Source organism: Heliangelus exortis, chromosome 2 (genome assembly GCF_036169615.1).
Source record: "Heliangelus exortis chromosome 2, bHelExo1.hap1, whole genome shotgun sequence".
Lineage (NCBI taxonomy): Eukaryota > Metazoa > Chordata > Aves > Apodiformes > Trochilidae > Heliangelus > Heliangelus exortis.
This window is the reverse complement of record NC_092423.1, coordinates 86,746,235-86,768,388: the sequence shown is the minus strand read 5'-3', so window position 1 is coordinate 86,768,388 and position 22,154 is coordinate 86,746,235. Positions and strand designations below refer to the sequence as shown.

The 22,154-nt window shown below is 40.6% G+C and overlaps 2 protein-coding genes across 4 annotated transcripts; one reads left to right on the top strand and one right to left on the bottom strand.

Annotated features, from left to right (window-relative positions):
• Positions 1-210: 210 nt before the first annotated feature.
• CCDC127 (coiled-coil domain containing 127) lies at positions 211-4,932 on the bottom strand. Of its 3 annotated transcripts, none has more exons than XM_071736863.1 (3): positions 4,911-4,932; positions 4,318-4,446; positions 211-3,712 (listed from the first exon to the last, which is right to left on the bottom strand). In XM_071736863.1, the coding sequence occupies exons 2-3, from the start codon at positions 4,436-4,438 to the stop codon at positions 3,039-3,041; spliced, it is 795 nt and encodes a 264-aa protein (XP_071592964.1). In that variant the 5' UTR covers positions 4,439-4,446; positions 4,911-4,932; the 3' UTR covers positions 211-3,038. The 3 variants fall into 3 exon arrangements, with proteins under 3 accessions (XP_071592964.1, XP_071592962.1, XP_071592963.1); XM_071736861.1 differs by lacking the exon at positions 4,911-4,932 and adding an exon at positions 4,795-4,887; XM_071736862.1 differs by lacking the exon at positions 4,911-4,932 and adding an exon at positions 4,603-4,721.
• Positions 4,933-5,133: 201 nt separating this feature from the next.
• SDHA (succinate dehydrogenase complex flavoprotein subunit A) lies at positions 5,134-21,264 on the top strand. Its single transcript, XM_071736859.1, has 15 exons — positions 5,134-5,291; positions 8,904-8,990; positions 9,425-9,586; positions 9,968-10,111; positions 10,258-10,422; positions 11,614-11,762; positions 12,997-13,121; positions 14,307-14,475; positions 15,086-15,281; positions 15,620-15,791; positions 17,560-17,678; positions 17,949-18,060; positions 19,192-19,322; positions 19,793-19,906; positions 20,934-21,264. Exons 1-15 carry the CDS (start codon positions 5,229-5,231, stop codon positions 21,018-21,020), a joined length of 1,995 nt encoding a protein of 664 aa, XP_071592960.1. The 5' UTR covers positions 5,134-5,228; the 3' UTR covers positions 21,021-21,264.
• The last annotated feature ends 890 nt before the right edge of the window (positions 21,265-22,154 follow it).

The window sequence follows — 22,154 nt, the reverse complement described above, 5'->3', positions numbered from 1 at the left end:
CTATGCAGTGGGGCTGGAAGTGGATGGTCTTTAAGGTCCCTTCCACCCCAAACCATTCTGTGATTCCATAAGGCCTCATTGTCACACATTGGCTAATGAACAAATGCTGATTTTAAAATTGTTCAATTTGTAAAAACCATAAAATTTGTGCAATTTGCTTAGAAAGCTGGGATGAAATAGCAAATTCCACTCCCACCCACCTTGCTCAAGTTATGAAACTGCAATATGTAAGTCTTTATTAAGTGATATTGTTTTTTTAACAGGTGAGTGACCAGTTTCATAACAAAAAAAAGTTTGGCATATATTTGGAAAACAAGTTAGTTTTGCATTGTACATATATATGGGCATTTCCAAACAAATAACTAATCCAGAACAATAGTCATTGGGCAAGATAAAGCTCACAATAGAATGCTCAACCTAACAACTTATGAAAGGGGAACATTTCAAAAATATGTAACACACCCACAAACATGAGTTTTGGTAGAAACTAACAGGACCAGTGCTTCTAAACCAGTTACACACTTATAAAAGTCCTTATCAATAACTCTTCAGTCCTAATGTACCGATCTTCAAGGTGTCTATGAACAATAGTTCAACAATTAGTTGTACAAGTAGCTGACACTTCTAAAGAAGTGAAAGCAACTATCAAACTTTCATTACATTGCATCCAACCCTGTACAATTGAGCATATGATGCTTCAACTTATATATCTATATTGGAAAAATTTTATCATCTTGATTACATTTTCTCTGAACGTTTTGAGTGATGTCAGTGACAAGCTATGAAGAAACTGAACAAGCATGAAAGGTTTGATCTTTTAACATTAAGAACTAATGAATATGTACAGTCAAGGCATGAGTCTTGAATACAATGACATGGATTCACCAGCTGCTGTTTGCCAGCTGAGTTGCCTAACTGCCTGTATGCACACATGAAATGCACCACAGATGTGTGGTTAGATACCTTCCACATTCTGGAGGAATTACACACGGGCTAATTAGTTGTTCAAACTAATTTCTTCTACTGGACAATTATGGCAGGTGCATATGGCCAGCTACAGCAGCCTGGCTCAGGCTGTCACACACCAGTGGCAACTCAATTGCATTCTCATCTCCCACTGTGCATACAACTCAACATCCAGACAAATTTTGGCCTGATAATTTTTTTTTTTTTTTTAGGTCTGCTTGTCTACTGCAACTGATACAAAAATATCAGTACATAAGAGACTAATAAATCAAATACAACAATATAATTAGTATCACCAAGGTGAGCAAAATCACTACTGAAAAACTTAGTTGGGAAATGTATTCTCTTAAGGATTTTGTTTCATGCTAAGCATTTTTGCTGAGTAACTGGATTACGTTGCACACACTACTTCAAAAGATTTATCCACCGTTTTCCATGCCCAGACTGAAACGAAGCCAGAAATAGTAAGCAAACCTCACATCTGCTGGAGTTCTCTGTTAAAACTGGGACAGGCCTTCACTTAGCTGGATTGCTTCTGGGCCACGCAGTAGCTGATTGCCTAGAGCAAACGTGTTTGTCAAGTGTAGCCATCAGTAAATACAAAACTGCTAATTAAACTGACAACCTACCAACACTAATCAGAGTCAAGTAAGAGAGAAGACCACGTGTCATGAACAACAGGGTCAACACTGCCCCTTTGAGGCCTAAGGCTGGATTAGAAAGAAGATAAAAGTTATTTTGCAAAATACATGGCACATTTGAGAAAGTTTTACTACTACAAGGACCCAAAGAATACTCAAGAGTTTTACAGGATTCCAAACATGGAAATGCACTGGGGTATTTTTTAAAATTATTGTTACTATCTAGATCTGTTTATTTTACTGTGATAACTAAAGCAAAAAGCTCCCTTTCTTAAGTATGCAAAGGCTGAGTATTTGTAGGCATTCATGGTCACACGGACATGAAGTGGTGAACCACACACTCAAAACTCAGGAGTTGTGGAAAAGGATACTTCAGTTCTGGAAGAACAGTAACAGTCAGGGAGGGAGGCAGTGGCTCCCAGTGTAGGCTGTATTTACATTCCTGTGTGTGGATAACAAACCAGACCTGTTCAAGGAACAGAGCCAGCTGCAATGGCTGTAACCCACAGAGGTCCCTGCAAGCTGACCAGGTAACAGCCAGTGTGGTGGGGTGACAAGGCAGCAGCACAGGGACATCTAGAATGGAGGCAAACTGTCGGCTAACAACTAAAACCCTAAGGAAAAAACCCTAAGTATTCCTAACATATCTCCATGGATATTACAGCATTGATTCCTAACTCCAGTGAGACTTTCATCAATCTTTTCCTTTATGTGTCATTTAAGTAGCATATTTTGGATTTTCCTTTGGAAAGTAATATTTGTATATAAAGCTGGAAGACTATTGCAAGACTGATTAATTTGAAACATTATCATACTATTGCCCCCCTCTGAATACTAACACATACCTTTATGTGCACACACATTCACACATACATGTATTTATAGATATGTACATATATACACATGTAGAATTTATGGGACAAGCACTTTGCTCAAACACAGTCCCTTCCAAACATCTGCCTCAAAATCAGTCTTGCTTAAACAAGCAAAAATTCATAAAATAAAATAAGTAACAAACCCCATAGCATGAGATACCAGGTAAAACATCAGAGATAAGGAACACTACCCCACTTGGGGGATACAAATCACACTTCTCTGTTGATGGAGTATGACCATCAGCCAGGTCAATCACTTCAAATGGAGTCCTCTTTTGCTGCATCAGATACCTGTGGAAGCTGGCATACCTCTAGACTATGCTGCAGTCTGCAATACAAACACACCCACAGAGTTTAAGAGCATGCATAGTTCACTGGAGCATCTGTGGTGATACAGTGAAAGGAAAGGCACCAACGCTGCACATCCCATGCAAATGTAAGTGCAGTGAGGAGGAGAAATGGAAACACAGTAGGAGAATTTAACAGCTCAAGTACACAACTTTGATTGTCTCTACTATGCACAGTGGATCTCATAAAATCCCATTACTTCCCCTACTTATCGTTTTCCCAACATAGCCTTTTCTGCCCTCTTGAACTTTTGTAGTTCAATAGCTAGTTCCCAATATTTCAAATACAGCCACATAAGTTTTCCGTTTTGACTTCTGTTTCTGTTCAGCAGATTGCCACAATAGTTGTCGTGTTTGAAAATATCTTTTAAGCCACTTTCCATATGTAAAGCCATAGCAACAGGATCAGTTGCTGCTTTAACAAGCAGATTTTTTTCTATTTCTAGTCTCTGGCCTCTGGGTATAACCAGACTGCAGTAGATGTCCTGTCTTTCTTTAAGTCCCTCTTCCAGTTCTTTCAGTAAAACCTTGGCTCTCTTTTGCCACTCTTCTTCCTTTGCCAGATAACTTTGGTACAAGCTACCTGCTGCTCCTGAGTGCAAAAGGACTTGTTTTTCTCGCTCCAACTTCTCCTGCTCCTGTTCTAGGATTCTTCTTTCTTCCACCAGTTTGCGACTCTGGGACACGAGGGCCTCCCGGTAACTCAGGGTTCTGTTGCGTTCCTTTTCAAGCTCCAGCTCCAAATGAGCAACCGTGCGACGACTTTCTGTGATTATATCCCGGTATTTGGCTTCCAGGTCTTTTTGTAAAGAAGACCGTTTTTGATAATATTCTTTCTTTTCTCTTTCTATTTCTTTTTGACATTCTCTGGTCCAGATCCAACCTACCATATATAAATGAGACTTCAGACACCGGTACAACATACAGAACACTGATGGGTATAATTAACTAACTATGCCACTAAAGAGGTTAATAAGTGGTAGAAAACTTTCTTTCCTGCGCTCCCCAGTGTTATTCACACGTCCTAAAAAATGTATTTCTGTGAGACCATGTGTCACAGCAAGTCGCATTAAATGCTGATGTTTCCTTGAAAGCAAAATGTTCCCTAGTCTTTTATGGCTAATATACACAGTGGATTAAAAAATAAAGTTATAGGGAAATAAATTGGAGGTATCCAATGCAGGAATGGCACTAAGAACTTTTCAGGCCCAATAAACAAATATACATCAGCAGCATCTCTGGGTTGTTACTTTTGAATTCGCTAGCACATCATACGCCCACTTTTTTGAGCAAGCTTTGTAAATTAGAGCTTATTAAATGCAGATTCAATTCCATATGTGAAAAATGGACAGTACCTTAAGGTTATCAACAGCTATCACTGTTAATAACATTAGAAATGAGCAGACCAGAGGAAATGCCTGGACGGGGTGAGCTGCCCCAGAGCAGCCGTGTGCCCCAGCTCCAGTGGACAGGCAGGGCACTACTTACGGAAGGCGGCCAAGCCCAGCATGGGGACCAGCAAGGCGTAGTTCCATCTGCTGCCATCATCCCCAGACTCTCGTCGATTTGGCAGGATGTTCCAGTTGGGAGGGTCATTTAAGTTATTCATGAAGGCACCTTTGATGCACAAGACAGAAACACGGCCCTAAGCGGCATACAGAGGCACAGGGCCGCCCCCACAGACACCCTCTCACTCGGACAGAACAGCCAACTTCGGAAGGGTATTTCTGCCCAACAAACTCAAACGGAAGCCGCGTTACAAGGGAACTTTACTTTCGGCCAGCGAGTGGCTTCCCGGCCTGCTCCGTAACTACGAGGCCGGGACCGTACAACAGAAGTTCCCCGGGGCCCCGGCGCTGTCGCCGTTGCTGCCCACCCCCTTCCCCGGCTGGCGGCACGTTAGCTGATGCCGCCACTGCCCCTAAGGACTCGAAGAGCCCTCAGAACTACAGCCTAGCGTCGAACCGGGGTGGGGGAAGAGGAGACGCGGCGGGGCAAGACGCTGACACCGCAGAGCAGGGGCCCCCACCCGCCAGCCCTGGAGCGCGGAGCCGCAGCTCAGCGCAGTCGCCGTCACTTACCTGCCAGCCTCACCCCCTCCCGGGCCAGTCCATTAGTATAACTGAGGGGGGAGATACCTTGAGGAGGCAACAAACGGACCGCCTGAGCCCTAAGGGCTCCCCGTCGTCTGGATCTGCCTTAGCCTGCTCCATGAAAAGACGAAGGGGAGGCTTGGGGGGGGGGTGTAGCACCGCATGCAGTCACGCACGCAGTCACTCGCTCAGCCTGAGCCTCCCCCTCTTTCAGCACAATTGGTCTCTCCCGCAGAGCCGGGTAAGAGTGCCGTTAGCGGCCACCTCGCGCAAGCGCCCTGGGTGGTTTCTCCGGGTCCGTGCGAAATGGCGGCGGCAGTAGCGGCTTCGCGGAGCTTGGCGAAACGCTGGCTGCGGCCGGCGGCTCGGGTGAGTGCCTGTCCTCGCCCTGGTCTGCCCTGCGCCGCCCTTCCGCGCCCTACCGCCGGCGTCAGGGAAAGGGTTGGGTCGAGGGGCTAGCGCGGAGAAGCCCCTTCGGGAGGGACACAGGCTGGCTGGGCCTGAGGGCTCCGCGCATCTTCCTCCTCCTTCCCTCAGCCGAGGGGATGGAGCGCGTCTACCGCAGCCTTGCCAGTCCTTCCTTCCCTACGGCGTGGAGCACGGCCGCTTGCGGCGGCCCCTGTCCCGCTGTCTGACCCGTGACCTTGGCCGGGGAGCACACGTCCCGAGGCAGGGAGCCGTGTTTGTGTTGGGGTAGCTGGGGCGCCAGGGCCTTGCGGGGCCGCTTTGGCAGGCTCGGTACCTCCGGTTTGTTTTGCGGAGCGTGGCTGTCCTTGCTGTTTGGCTCCCGGCGCAGGTTTCTGGGAGGTGACTGACTGTCGGCATAACCAGGCTGCTCCTCCTGGTTTGGGAAGCAAACGCCGTAGCCTTAGGCCGGGAGCAGGTTCCCTGAGGGGCAGAGGAAGGCAGTCGGTGCGGGATGTGCCGGGGAAAGGCCCAGAAGGAGTCTGGCACATAGAATCATAGAATAGGCTGGGTTGGAAGGGACCTCAGAGATCATCGAGTCCAACCCTTGATTAACTACCGCTGCAGTCACTAGACCATGGCACTGAGTGCCACATCCAGTCTCTTTTTAAATGTCTTCAGGGACGAAGAGTCAGTCCACTACCTCCCTGGGCAGCCCGTTCCAATGTCTGATCACCCTTTCCGTGAAAAAATTCTTTCTAATATCCAATCTGAACTTCCCCCGGCACAATTTAAGACCATGCCCTCTTGTCTTACTGAGGGTTGCCTGGGAAAAGAGACCAACCCCCCCCTGGCTCCAACCTCCTTCCAGGTAGTTGTAGAGAGCAATGAGGTCTCCCCTGAGCCTCCTCTTCTCCAGGCTGAACATTCAGCACCTTCCAGCACCGGGGCGCAAAGGTTATTGGTCGCTCCTTCTGGACCTGCGTAGGAAGCTAGTGTTTATATCTGAGTGTCCCCCGAACCTGCCCAGTACTTGTTTCCAGGACGTGCTTCTTAAAGGTCGGACAGCTTTGTATCAGTTCTTCTGTTATCCGTCTCTGGTCAAAGTTTGTTTTGTTCCGAGGTTGAAGTGGGAGTTCGCAGTTTCTCTCCAGTGTATGGACTTGTGTGTCCATAGGGAGTTTGGGATTTCAAAAAATACATGCATGGGAAAAGAACAATCGAAGTGTAGCTACAGTAGTCCCTCTCTTATAATGCAGGTGCAGGAAAGAAAACCTACTGAGAGGGAGAAGGGCTTGACGTTTTAAATCACAGTGAACCAGCGCTGTTTGGACCTTTAATTCTGTAAGGGTCATGATATTCCTGCTGGCATAACAATTTGTAACACTGTGGTCACTGTTTCCTTCAATTTTAGTGCAACATCTTTTTCTGCTTTTTGGAATTATGCTCAGATTCCTTGTGAATAAAACTTAATGGCAACAGAAATTCTTATGTATTGCTGTTACAAAAACGTGTATGTGGATGGGAATAGCAGTTCTGAAAACTTTTGCAGAAGCTTGAATGTGAAAAGAAAAGTAATCTGCTAAGCAGTGGTGTGGTTTTGTTGTTTTTTTAATGTAATGTACTTACAGAGTCCTTTAATGCAAAATATGCTCGATAACTGTGTTTATAGCAACTTCAGAAAATAACACAGTTTTTTTTAAAGGCAATCAGTTTCAAGGCAGTGTGGCAGAGTTGCCTGGACAGAAGAAAAAAAAGGGTCAGTTTATTTTGGGGCTTTAGGGAATAACCACAATTAAGAGCTCTTGGCCTTTTCTTTGTGTGTGAGTTTTTGTTTGGGTTGTTTTCTCCCTTCAGTCATTTGCACTTTAAGCAATACTAAGTATGTACAAACCTGTTTGTTTTGTGCTGTCTTTACATTTTCTTTTAATTTAAAAATTACTTTATGCAGTAACAAATTGCATAAGTTGCTTGCCACGAAGAAATAATTTATTGCAGCAAAACAGCAATACTGCTGCTGGAGCAATAGTTCAGAAACAGGCAGCAGGTGTATAGGCTAGAAAATCCACAGCTGCTACATCTAACCTGTGTAGTGTAGCCTGCTGTGTCCCAATTGGAGGTCTGCTTTTATAACTTCAGTTGCACTCAGGCCTCTGAAAGCAGTTTTGCTGCAGAGAGGATACCCCATTTTAGCTTGAGCTGTGATTGCTGGCAGTGCTGTTCTGCGGGTAAGTTACATCTGATATTTGAGTTTCATTTGGCTGTCAGTGAACTAGTTGATTGTATTCTGAATGTGAAATATTAAAAGATAATGATTGATTCAGGGGCTAAGATGGGCAATGGAATTTCCCCAAAGCATAACCCAGCAGGGTGGAAGGGTGGGGGCTAACTGCCTGGAGGAAGGTACTAGAAGTCCTTATGAATAGCTGTGAAGACTGATCTTATTTAAAGATAGCTGTAAAAAGCAGAAACACGTTGGCAAATATGATGACACATTAGATTCACTGATATGTAAGAAGATAATTTGAGGAAGCCAGTATGAGAAGCGATGAAACTAGATTGAGGAAACTACTGTAGTTCACTTCAGGGATGGGGAAAGAGACTTGGAAGGGAAGACCTGCTTATTTATTATATTAAAAAGCTGAACGTTGATGGTTCAGCCTATTTTGATAATAGCAGTTGCTGGAAAACACAAATATCACTCCAGTGCATTTTTCAAATAGGGAAATAATGTCACTGCACAAGTCGCTGGTGTGGCTTTGTTGCTGTTCTCATCAATCATACATGCTGATTTAGGGGTATTTTTCTGAATGGTGTAAAGAAGGAATACTGTTTTCCAAGACATTGCAGATCTATATGCTGGAGACTAAAATTTAGATTGGTTTAACATATCAAAGCAAAGACTGGATACTGGGTAGGTTCAGGTGCTGAGGTTTTTTGATTTGGAACATGTTGGGAGAGGGAATACCATTACATCTGGGGAATACTGTGCCCTTGTGCTTCATCTACGTATTAATAAGTGGTTCTAAATTGGTCACTAATTAATTGAGAATGAGAGAGAAATGTCTCTGACTTATGAAGCAATGAGCTGGAATGACTTTCCCTACCACTCTTTTTTTTTCTTCTTTACTTTTGACAACCTGAAATAATAAATTCTAGGATTGCTTGACACGAGAGGTATTTTCCATTAATCTTGTAGTTTCCATAAAGTTGATTTCATGTTTGTTTACTTTTGAAAAAAATGAAAGAATACTACAGCATTAATTGCAAACATGTTCAGTGTCACCTCAGATCGGTCAGAGAGGTCACTGTAATGAAGTAAACAACAGATAGTCTGTGGCACCCTCCTACTTGCAGGCTGTTCTCTCATCCAGTCAAAACTATTTATTTCTTCTGGCTATGAATATAGGAGAGCCAGTATTGCATTGAATGTAGCTTTAAAGTATGTTGGTACAGTATTGTGTGCATGCAGTGGTAAGTAAAGCTTTGCTACAATTGTAAGTTAGCCAAGAATGCTGAAAGTCTTCCTTGTGGAAACTTGTGTTCTGTAATGGTTGTCTTGACTTCTTTTCTCAGTGGCCAGCAGCATGCCAGACCCTCGCACGCAATTTACACTTCACTGTCTATGGAAAGAAAAATGCCTCTACAAAGGTTTCCAGTTCGGTATGTTTGTATTTATTTATATTGTATTTATATATATATTATTTATACATATATTTATATATACATATATATACATATATATTTATTTATACGTATATTTATTTATATGTATTTATATATATTTATATTGTATTTATTTATTTATATCTTGAGTAACAGAGTAGGTAATACACTTAATGCTTGAGTAGGCAAAGCAACCAGGTACTTGGCTTTTAGTGGTGTGTTGTGTTCAAGTACATAGTGAGACTGAGTTGCTGAAATGTGTGGCTTTTTTTAATGGTAGTTTCCATCCAAGAGAGTACCTAACAGATGGAGCATTTTCATCAAGGATCTGTTAAGGACATTAAACCTATACTGCTTGTATCTTCATAAAACTTAAGTTTGACATAGCTTGAAATACTTGTGATGATAACAAAACTGATTTATTTTTCCAGATTTCTACACAGTATCCAGTAGTGGACCATGAATTTGATGCAGTGGTTGTTGGTGCAGGAGGAGCAGGCCTGCGGGCTGCATTTGGTTTGTCAGAGGCTGGGTTTAATACAGCATGTGTTACAAAGCTGTTTCCCACCAGATCTCATACTGTTGCTGCACAGGTGAGAAATGAGGTAGAAGAGATGTTTAAGTAATGGTTGCTGTCACAGAGCTGATTTGGATAGGCATGTAAATAATACATTTCAAGGCCACATTTCCTTTTATAAATATTGTGTATTTAGTTGACACTATTTTGGAGGGCCATATGTGTTCAGATTCTATTCAGTGCTTTTTCACTGTATTCAGCAGAAAAAGGTAAGAGCCACTGTGAAAGTGATATATTGCACAGGTTTTTCACAGCCACGTTAAATCTGACTTCACTGTATTTCTCGTACTCAGAGGCATGAGTAGTATGTTACTTTTAAGAAAAATGAGAAAAAAAAAAAACTACTGAAATTGTACCTCAGCAATGTAAGTCCAGGAAAATGGGTTTTCATTTTCAGGGAGGGATCAATGCAGCTCTGGGAAACATGGAGGATGATAACTGGAGGTGGCATTTCTATGACACAGTGAAAGGATCTGATTGGCTGGGTGACCAGGATGCCATACACTACATGACCGAGCAAGCCCCAGCTGCAGTGATAGAGGTGAGACTCACTGGAGCTGATGTCAGTGCTAAATATTTGTAACACAGACTACCTTCCAAAGAGGTCTCCTTGCTGGGAACATAGTAAAATAACTTGTTGGGTTATTATGCACAGGAGTTTTTGATGCTTGTGTTTGGGTTCAACAGCTGGAAAATTATGGGATGCCATTCAGCAGAACTGAAGAAGGAAAAATCTATCAGCGTGCATTTGGTGGACAGAGTCTTCAGTTTGGAAAAGGAGGACAGGCTCACAGATGCTGTTGTGTTGCAGACAGGACAGGACATTCACTGCTACACACTCTGTATGGCAGGGTAAGGAGCTTTGGAGTAAACATGGTTTGGGCTTTTGTATTTGCAATTAACGTTTGGTTTTTTTTTCCCCTGGAGTTAGAAAAAAACCCAACCCAAAACCCAAACAAAATGTGTAGCTGTTGACATATGAATGAGGAATCCAGGGGAATGGCTGATGACAATTCTGGATTTTCTTCCCTCCTGAGGCAGTGTGGAAGGGGGTAGCCTAGGTGATGCTTTTTTTTTTTTTCTGGTCAGTATGCAGAAATAGAATAAGTGGGAAGATTATTATTATCATGTCTCTCATTAAAATAACAGGTGTTAATTAGTGTACACTGTTAGCTTTGTGGTCTGTAGTGGTTCCTCACTCTCATACTTTGTGTCTATTGACTAGACTTAAAGAGTTTGTGTAAAGCTTTCCAAAAAAACTGTGTAAAAAATCTGACACAGCAGCATTGGGGAACTCTAAAAAAGAGGCGCAAGGCAGCATTTTTCACTCCTCTTCAAGCAGGGTGCAGGGGGAAACAAGAGGTGTAAAAGCAAGAAGGCCTACTGGGCTTTCTGAGCTTGCTTTATGGCAAATAAGTGACCAGAGTTCTAGCCTCTTATCATATCAATTTTACAAACCCTATTTGAAGAAAGTTTGTCATTTTAAAATAGTAAGTAGTAAGCTACTTGAAACCTGAAATTAAGTACCTACTAGCTAATGTTTTTTATTTAGTTGGTAGCTAGCTAATTGCTCTCCTTCATGTTCACATTTTGTAAGCTGTTGCATTACAAATGCTTAGTGCTGCCAAACATGAGTTTGGTCCTTGAGGGCACGAAATAATGTTTGGCTTGATGCCTGCTGTCTCTGCCCGTTGTAATAGGCTTGTGGAGCTATATTCCACGTCTCTGTGGGAGGTTAAAACGTGCTTGTACATGTACCAAGCACCACAGCTGACTAAAAGTGTTGCCAAACGTAAAGGGAAATTACAAGTCTTGCTGACTAGCTGTGACTTCTGAGAACTAAGTGGTTTTGTGTCTCCTTAAGTAGCATAGCTTCATTAGGTAATTTTATAAAGATTTGTGAGGAAGCCAGCTCCCCTGAGAGCTGGTAGGGATTGTTTTTATCATGATACAGCCCTTATGCCTTGCCAGTTTTGAGGAGAGGTTACTTTGATTTCTGGATTATTTTTTTTTAATGTTCCTTTTTTTCTTTTTTTCCTCCAGTCTCTAAGATATGATACAAGCTACTTTGTTGAATATTTTGCATTGGACCTACTTATGGAAAACGGAGAATGTCGTGGTGTTATTGCCCTTTGCATAGAAGATGGCACTATACATCGTTTTAGAGCAAAGAACACTGTCATTGCCACTGGGTAATGTCATGAATGTCACTGGGTAATGTTTATGAATGATGGAAACTTGAGAGTCCTAGTTGGAAGTCTGTGTGTACTTGTATTCGAATCCATGCTGCAGAGAAGACATGTTGGCTTGAGAACCATAATTTATGTTTTGTCTATTTACCCCCTTTTGATCAAAACCAATGTAACTGAATTCAGTCATTTCCTCTGAAAGAAGGCACCTATTAATTTTGTGACCAAGTATAAATTTAGCATGAATTTTAATTTGGAATTTGAGAGCAAAGGCATACAGGTGAAATGTGTGGTGCTAGTATTTTTTAAATGTGCAAGTTAAAGCAGATGCTGTTGCAATGCTTCCAATGTGTGTATCTTTCTGTAGGGTTTTGAGTTTCCTGTGGGAAACAACTTCTTTCAAAATTTGGGAGAATATATTACATTAAGCAGTACTCAGTAATATGTTTCATTGTAGGATGAAATTTTTGTATAAATGTAACTTCACATTACTTGGTTGCAAAAGTTTGTATACCTTTATTAGAATTTTATATGCATTGAACAGCAATAAGCAGCATCTCTTTCAGTATGACAGATGTTCATAAATATATTGCATAAACAAAATACTGAGTTTGGTTGCACATATAATTTGGCTTTGTTAAAGCTGAGGCTGTTTCATACTCGAGTATTTTGAGGCTTCTGAGTTTGCCCTGAAATTGAGGACATTTGCTGTGCTCAGTAATGTTGGAAGTTAACATGCTTGTTTTAGGCATAGGAATTCACTTCTAATAGATAATTTTGGGCAACTAAGTTTTGAAATTTAAAAGTATAAAATCAGCGCCATATTGAGGACTTAAACCATTGTTATACGCTGTTTTTGATAAAACTACCAAAAATTATTTTAATGGAGTACAATGGAATTGGATTGGGAGAACTTTCTGAAGTTAACTCTTCTGGTGAAAAGGCTCTGGATACTAACCTAACTGTGCTGCTTTGGAATTGTTATTCTTTTTCTTGGACCTTGGGTCACCTGCTGATTTTCAAATACGGTAGAGCATAACAGGATAATACCAATTTTGTTTTCTTTTGTTTCAACTTAGTACAGAAGATGGCAAAACTTTAGCATCTTGCTTATTAACACTGCTCAATTTCTGGTATTGTACAAGAAAAGATTGTAGTTGAGTGGTATGTTCTGGTGATTTTTATATTGTATTTTTTGCCTTTCACTGGTAACTCAGCTAACTTTTGTGTCCTATAGTGGGTACGGCCGTACTTACTTCAGTTGTACATCTGCTCATACCAGTACGGGTGATGGCACTGCTATGGTCACACGAGCTGGTCTCCCTTGCCAGGACCTGGAATTTGTACAGTTTCACCCTACAGGTACAGAATATGAAATGATACTTACAACATGATTGAACAAATCTTGTTTGTTTTAAAGTCAGTTTGTGCTTTTCTGCAGCATTTCATTAGTTGCTTGTGACAGATATTCAGGTTTGTCTACAACTTCTGTGGAATATAAATCTGAGAATAGGACTTAGGGTATGGGAGGGGTCTGTGCTCTTCTAACTGAAAGACCAGTGTTAAATATATTGAGATGCCATCTTCTCAATGGTAACAGATTTTATGAGTTCCAAGTTGAAATGACTTCAGTTCTTAAACTTAACATTCCCTCTTGTCTTTAAATTATTAAATGGTTTGATGGTAGATAGGTGCAAATGTTAGGGAGTTACATGCTAGAACCTTCTGTGGAAGTGGGGCAGTTGAAGTAAAGGCATATGTTTAGGACTGCAGTTTTATAGGACAGGAGGAGTATATTAACTATAGACAACAGTGTTCACAAACAAAGTTTTTTTTATATATATATATATATATAGCTAAACTAATTCTCAACTTCTGATAAGTGACTTTTTATTATTCACTTAATTTTATAGTGTTACATAGCAGTTATAAAGAGAGCCAGTGTTCATTTGACTTAGCTAAGGCTTTTAAAGTCAAAGATGCTTAATTACTTGTCTGATAATTCCAAAGCTTTTAACATACTTATCAAGTGCGTGGGTTGGTTAGCATTATTTTCTATGCTGACCAATGCTGAAGGCTAACAGTTAGACCTCCCTTCTGCGTAGGAATGTAAGACTTGCTAGGTAAAGCTTTCACATTCCATGCAATTTGAAGCCATCAGGTACTGCTTAAGCACAGGAGAAGGGAATGAAGATGAGCAAACTGGATTTGAGATGATTAACTTCCAGTTTATTTAAAAATCTTGAGCAAAGTAAGTGCTGAAGGTCTACAAAGTTTTTTTAAAGCCTCCTTACATATGGGTGGGTGAAAAGCTCTTCTAATATTATAGATACCACGAGTGTTCCTAATTAACTCGCTCACCTTTTGGGAATAGTGTGTGAAAGGAATAGCAGCATTTGTTTCTGATATGATTACGGTGGAATAAAATCTATTCTTGTGAGTTGTTTGGATTATTTTAATAACACCTTGTTTATTCAGTCCTTGCTGTCCTGAATAAGAGACTGCTAAAACAATATCTCATTTAATGGTTATTTTCTTTATTTACAGGTATCTATGGGGCTGGCTGCCTCATAACAGAAGGATGTCGTGGAGAGGGGGGTATTCTAATTAACAGTCAGGGTGAAAGATTTATGGAGAGATATGCACCTGTTGCTAAGGATCTGGCTTCCAGGGATGTAGTATCTCGTTCTATGACCATAGAAATCCGCGAAGGAAGGTTAGTTAAATACTCTTAATGATGCTACAGAGTAAATGCTTAATTGTGTTAGACTGTATACAGTACAACAGTTAATTTGATAGCTGCCTTATAATTCATGAGAGTGATTTTTAATAACTGTTAGCTGAACACTGCATGTAGGGCAGAAATACTGCTTCTTAGTTCTTAATGATACTGAAAGGGAACACAAGATGTTAGGAGTCTCCTGTTTGAATTTAGTGCCTCTAGCTATACTTGTTCAGACAAGTTTAATTTATATGTTCTTACTTCAAACAATGGAAATAACTTGGTGCTCTCTTCTTTTGATTAGTTATCTTCGATTTTTATATATTTCTGTGGTGATATAGTAATTTAAAGTCTTAAAGACTGAACTATTGTGAAAAGAAAGCTGAGGTGAAAAATACACTTCAGTTCTGCTAGGCTTGGTAGTCTTAGCAACCCCGCAACCATGCTCCATTTTGTCAGAAAACCTTTGAAAAAAATTAAAAGCTAATTTTTTTCACAAATGAAACAAACTAGTTAGAAATACTCCTTGTGTTTGTGGAATTCCTGTTTTGTATTCCATTGCTGACTTTTCTTTTCTTTCTTTCTTTTTTTTTTTTTTTTTAAGGGGTTGTGGTCCTGAAAAAGACCATGTGTACTTGCAATTGCACCACTTACCACCACAGCAGCTAGCAACTCGTCTTCCAGGAATTTCAGAAACAGCTATGATATTTGCTGGAGTTGATGTCACTAAAGAGCCTATTCCTGTTCTGCCTACTGTACATTATAATATGGGAGGTATTCCTACTAACTACAAGGGACAGGTAAATAATAGATCATTTGTAGGATATTTTTTCCATATCCTGGTAATAGGAAATAATTTTCCAAATATAAAATCATTAACTATTTTCCATAAATGTAGGGATGATGAATAACATTAGCTTATTAGTATTGTAATAATGGTGCCAGAGTATTTAAACAATCTGGTTTGGTTTTGTAAATAACTTAAGAGCCATGTTCCAGTTCATCTGGAGATGCGAGTTCCAAGAAACATGTAAAATGAATTTGCTGTCATGTCTGACGTGGCTTTAGCAAATAAGGATGTTTACACCCTTATAAACTGTATAAGAAATGAGCATTAATTGACTGTCTGAAATGATAGGTGATCACTCATGTGAACGGTGAGGATAAAGTGGTACCTGGCTTATATGCTTGTGGGGAAGCAGCCTCTGCATCTGTCCATGGTGCAAATCGTCTTGGAGCAAATTCACTTCTGGATTTGGTGGTGTTTGGTCGTGCTTGTGCCCTTACTATTGCACAGACATGCAAGCCTGGTAAGTCTCAAAGTTTGTCTTGCTTTTTTGGGGACATTTGCCTTTATGATTTCAGTTCTGCCCAACAAAGAGTTGTTGCTATCTAATTCAAATTCAGAGTGCTAGGCTGTCATGGTTTAACACTGGCCTGGCAATTAAACTGACAGATGACAAATGCTCTCTATTCATCCCCCTCCCCTCCCATATAAGGGAAGGAGAGAGAATAAGGGAGAGAGACCCATGGGTTGGAAACTAAACTACACAGCTTTAATAAAACAGTAATGATAAACAGGAGAAATTACTAAATGTATACCAATATACAGGAAAATTGACACCACGTTCCTTCCCCCCACCCCCCAATAACTCGCACATCACCACCGAGGCTGCAGGGCAGCCCTGGGAAAGTCCAGGCTGGACTCCTGGAGTTGGCAGCAGTTGGGAGCTGGAGGCAGGAACACACAGATATGGGCTGGCATGGATCAGGACCACAGGCAGACGAACGGATGGAATCCTCCCAGGATGCCAAAGCAGACAGGGACAGGCGAAGAAGGGGAAGCAGGAAGGGAAGAAAGGGGTTCGACCCTTGTGATCCCTCAAATTTATACTGAATATGATATGTATGGGATGGAATACTCTGATCAATTTTGGCCATTTCTCTTGTCCGTTCCTTCCAAAAGGAGGGGTGCAGGTGTGACCTTTTTACTCCTCTCCTTCCAGAGGCCAAAATGTTCCTCAGAGCTGAGCAGTGGCCTTGGTTCTGCAGACCATTCTCTGGCTGTAACCATAAACATCGGGCGTTATCAGTCCCAGATGCAGATGCTGACTGAGAAACTTGCTGTTAATTTCAGCAAGTGCAGCTACTTACAGGAGACTTAGCTGAAAGCGAAAGTACAAGACAGAAAATCACCTTTATCCTGGCTCAAACTAGGACACTTACATAGATTATTTGTTAGAAAAGGCAGAAATAGTGTTTATGCCTTTTATGAAAGGTAGATAATTAAAATAGTAGCATCTAACCCCCTATATATGAATTATCACTGTTGAATGTTGTTTTTAAATCATCTGGTTTGGCTACAGTTACAGAGCTGAAAAAAACAACAAAATACTGAGAGAAAGTTACATTGCTAGAGCAGCTCAAGTCCAGAAGTAGTCATCTGTTTTGTCATTGGTTTATGTCCAAATTAGTAAGGCTTTTTTTCAGCCTGACTCTGCACGAAGTGAAGAGTGCTGGTTCCTGATGGAATCAGTTTGGGTCTAGCAGTGTTGTGCAAACATTTATTTCGATCAGTCTGGCTCCTTTGTTGGCTTTTATTGGTTTGAATGCAAAGCTACGTGAGAAATGAAAGGTGCTGGCGAGATGCTGGTATGTAACTGCCAAGCTTGTTGACTGCTCCCTGGTCCCTTAAGGGATCCAAGAGAAGGTTTGAGGTTGAGGAGACAAAGTATGGAAGAAGATGGTAAGAAGACACAACATTATTTCATAGTTCAGAAGAATTTGCGTGAAGTGCTGTTTTTAAGGAATTAACAGCAGAATTTATCCAAACCTGTAAATTGCCCTCCATCTGTCACAGGAAAGAATGTGATTTATATATTCCACTGAGAACTTTATTTTCAAGTGTAGGGATAGTATTGGTTGGTAGTTCAGGAAAAATTACAGTTAAATTGTGTATACCTCAGAGGAGGAAAACACATTGGGTTTTAGTCAGGCTTAACTTTTAATAGTTGCTAGGCTATGAAACTGGAAACCAAATTCAGTCACCTACTAACTTTACTGAAATTTTCTTATTAGGAGAGCCAGTTCCCTCCATTAAGCCAAATGCTGGTGAAGAGTCAGTTGCTAATCTTGACAAATTGAGGTTTGCTAATGGAACCATAAGAACTTCAGAAGTGCGACTTAACATGCAGAAGGTACGTGTGAGAAGAGCACAGTAAAGGGTATATCTGTGCTGTTAGTTTCTTCTTTCCTCCATAACTACTCCTTTTGGGTAATTTACCTACGTATAATACAGTGAAGTTTCATCTGGGGTGGACAGAAGAATGTTTTTCCTTTTTCTTGAGGTTGAAGATGTGTTTGGAGTCAAAACAGCTCCATACAAAGCTGTGTTGGAACTAAAGGAGTTACGTGGGATGTTATGCATATGCAGCATCTGAAACTGTTTTTGTTTTACTGTCTTGCAGACAATGCAAAACCATGCTGCTGTGTTTCGTACTGGTTCTGTCCTCCAAGAAGGTTGTGAAAAACTTAGCCAAATTTATGGTGATCTGGCTCATCTAAAGACATTTGACAGAGGTAATTTGATAGCAAAGAATATGCCTTAGCCAGACTACTCTCTGGGAAAAGTGTTTTGTGCTTTCCTCCTGTAAACCTGCTTATATGTTTCTTGAGACTTGGGCTATAGAATGTTTTGAATCTTCCAAAATATTTTGTAAAGCCCTACTTGCTAAACATGGTAAGCAGCGAAATGCTTGATCTTGCTGGTCATTTTCTGGTTGCACACTTTCAAAGAAACAGAGACTGCAATCAGATATAACAGTATAAGGTACTAACTGCTCTTCTCTCAGAATGCAATATGAAGTTGTTCAAATACTAAGATGAACTTTGCAGGTGTCTTCTGAAAAGTCCAGGGAGTTGCAGAAAGGTGGCAAGAGTCTTCATGGGCTGAATACTCATTTTTCATCAGCTGAACAGAGGACTCTGCATACAGATTCTGCCATGTCTTGCAGTGTATCCAAGAATTGTCTTGGTTAATTAAGTACAACTGAGCATGTACCTTTTGTTCAGTCTCCAACTAGTGTATTTTTCTCCAACTACTGCTATTGGACATGAATCCTAACACTGAAAGTAAATCAGTCTTTCTTGGACAGCATCAAGAAGATTGTTACAATAGCTTAGAATATAGGGATCAAATTGAAGATACATTCATGTACTTGAATTTGAGTCCAACTTTGAGATGCTTAAATGATATAAGTATAGATAGGTGTTGTCTATGGCATGTTGTGGTTGGTTTTTGGTGTGGTTTTTATTTTTTTTTTTCTTTCTGTGAGGATGGGAAGGAAGGGAAAGCCTTCCTTCTGCTGGGATCCTACTTAAAGACCATCTAGCCAGATTTTATTATCCACAGTGAGGTATGGGGACTGAGGTAGATGTATAACATTAAAGCAGGCAAGAATTTATGATGTAATTTTGTATCAGTAGTACATACACAACAGCAACACCTGGTAGAACTGTTGAATTTCTGCAAAATTTACTATATTGTTGGGGTTTACTAATTAGTACTGAGCCTTGCAGGCTGAGTGACACAGAACTGCAGAGTACTAGCATTGGCTAGTTCAGTTGTAAGTACAAGCAATAGGGCAGAAGTAAATGGAGGTTTTAACTTGTTTCTAGGACATCTTCCATAGTATTTTAATATTTTACTAGGTATTGTGTGGAATACTGACTTGGTGGAGACCCTCGAACTGCAGAACTTGATGCTTTGTGCTCTACAAACTATTTATGGTGCTGAGGCTCGCAAAGAGTCCCGGGGTGCTCATGCCAGAGAAGACTACAAGGTACGAATATTTTCTGTGACCTGGACTTAGGATTGAGTTTACTTGTATGTAGCATCAGATTATTTAGAAGTTGTAATTTCTTCTATATCAAGTCTTCAAAGTCTTGAGTTAATATCAGTGTAGCATTTGTTTGGTGTCCCATCTGCTGTTTTATCTGTTCTAACTTGTTATACAGAAAATAATCAACATATGCAAAATTGGGTAATGACCTTGAGAGAAGAGGAGGTCCCTGTATGCGTTGCAAGGATTAGAGAGGTCTAAACTATGACTATAATAATGATGTAATAAACAGGATTTGAAACAGAACACTGATGCTTAACAGGGGCTTTAAAATTTGGCATGGGCAATGTTAAGATAAAGTTTGGCTATTAGGAGACACTGCAGTACAGTTGTAATGCAACTAATGGTGCATTCATTAAGTGATTAGCAGGTGTAACTTTTGGTCTACACTAACCTAATGTTCTTTTTAGTTACGGATAGATGAATATGACTATTCTAAGCCACTGCAAGGCCAACAGCAGAAGCCTTTTGAAGAGCACTGGAGAAAGCACACCCTTTCCTATGTGGATGTCCCATCTGGGAAGGTATGTTGAGCCTGATGCTTTGAGGGTCTTTCTCACTGTCAACAGGCAACTGCTGTTGAAGGCAGCTCTTGAGATCATACATCTGTTGTTGCACACTAGGCATAACTGAGAAAAGCTACTATTGATTTTTGGGGGATGCCTTGGCAATTTCAACTGGACTTGTTTTTTCCCACACGCTGTTCCTCTCTAATGTGAAGGCTTTTTTCTTTTCCCCTGGTGGTGGCAAAACCTGTTGTTGGTGTTTAGCATATGGTTTTTATGGTATTTCAAAGATAGAACTAAAACCTGACCCTATTAAAATTTTGAGTGTTGTTTTTTCTTTTGTGTCCCATTCTCTGAGTCCTCTGTTTCCCTTGTCCTCTTTGCAGCTTCTTTGAATCTGATTTGAGGACACATGTGAACACTTCATTTCTTGAACAGCTGCTGTAGCCCAAAAGATATTGGCACAGTTCAGTCTCAACCACTGTGACTGCAGTCTTAATAGCCTTTAAGAACTAGGAACTACCAATCTCAGCCAAAACTCAGTATTGTCTGAAAGGCCTTTTAAAAATAGTCTTCTGATAAGTTTATTGGCTAGGCTTTGCCTTTAATGAATTCAGTCATTGGTGACTTGTTGGAACTTACATGTTTCTTATAGATTACTGTTCTTTAAATAGAATCATAGAATGGCTTAGGTTGGAAGAGACCATCTACTCCACCCTCCCTGCCATGGGCAGGGATGCCTCTCATCTAGACCAGGTTGCTCAGAGCCTCATCCAGACTGGCCTTGAACCCCTCCAGGGATGGGGCAGCCACAACTTATCTGGCCAATATATTCCAGAGTCTCACCACCCTTTACTGAAAAACTTTTTCCTAAGATCCATTATAAACGTATTCTCCTTCAGTTTTTCTATGGAGAGAAATGAACAATGGAGAAATTAGGTCAATATCAGTGGAGTAACTCTGTTTTCTGTGTTACTCAGTTAGCTAGGCTGCTTTGTTTAGATACAAGAGGTTTGTTTAAGTTCTTTGTTCTCTTTCACTTTAGGTAACCTTGAAGTACCGACCTGTGATTGACAGAACTTTGAATGAAGAAGACTGCTCAACTGTGCCGCCTGCTATTCGCTCATATTAGTAACTTTCAGCTTGCAGTCCTCTCCCAGAGGGGTTAGTGTACATAAGCATAGCTCAAGCACATCAAAATAGTACTGTCACTACCAAGTTAATGGCAAATGGTGACTAAACTTTTCTCCAGCTTGTATTCTGCTGTGGCTTACTGTACAATTACGAAAATGGAATGCTGGACAGTTTGTTCTTTCACCCATCTGTCCAAACTGAAAACACAAAATGTGTCTAAATAAAGTGATCAAAGTCTTGTATTTGTATTTTTTTGAATATGCTACTATGTATATAATTAGTGCTTTTATTTGTATCGTTATTTCCATATTTTCAGAACAAAAGGTGCATTGCAGTGTTCTTAGGCAAGACTGAGATGCTGGATTTTATGATATGGGGACTTAAAATCGTGTATCATAATTGCTGATTTTAAGTAAAATTTAAGAAAATGATGCAGTAGTAATTGTAACTTTAGGAAAAAGCTCAGATTGTAAAAATGATCATACATTTGCTTTATTGAAGGAAACAAGATAATTCTTCATTTACTTTCTCCCGAATATACCAGGAACAGAATATATTCTCAATCATTAATGTCTACTGTCATTCTCAATAATTAATCTCTACTGTCTCTGGAACTTCTGGTGCCATTTTTGTGATGTTTTATGTGTGTATTTCATAACTACCTTTTCTCTTAGAGTAACCACAGGGCATTTTTGCAGAAGATTAGCCTAAATCTTAAATCTCAGCAGACTGGGATCTTAGTGTGCTGTAGTGACAAGATGTAACTTGAAAAGCATCAAAAGAGCAGTTTCTCGCAGCTTTTTGGTGAATAACTTCCAGTTATTGAAGGATTTAAGTGTAACCATGCAGATTGCTATTGAACTGAGCGCTTGGAAGGATTTAAGTGTAACCATGCAGATTGCTATTGAACTGAGCGCTTGTTAATTTTTGACAGGTTTTTTTTTTTTTTTTTCCTCAACTGCTGAATGCTGCCTGTTGGAAAAAATTAATATTAGAAAAACTGAAATGCTTGGAAGGTTGCTGGTGGGGGCCAGAGCAATTGCAAACACCGTATTTCCCTCACATAGCTCCCTGGTGTGAGGCACAGAAACACTGGGACTGGACTGGACTGGACGAAGCGTGTTAGGTGGAA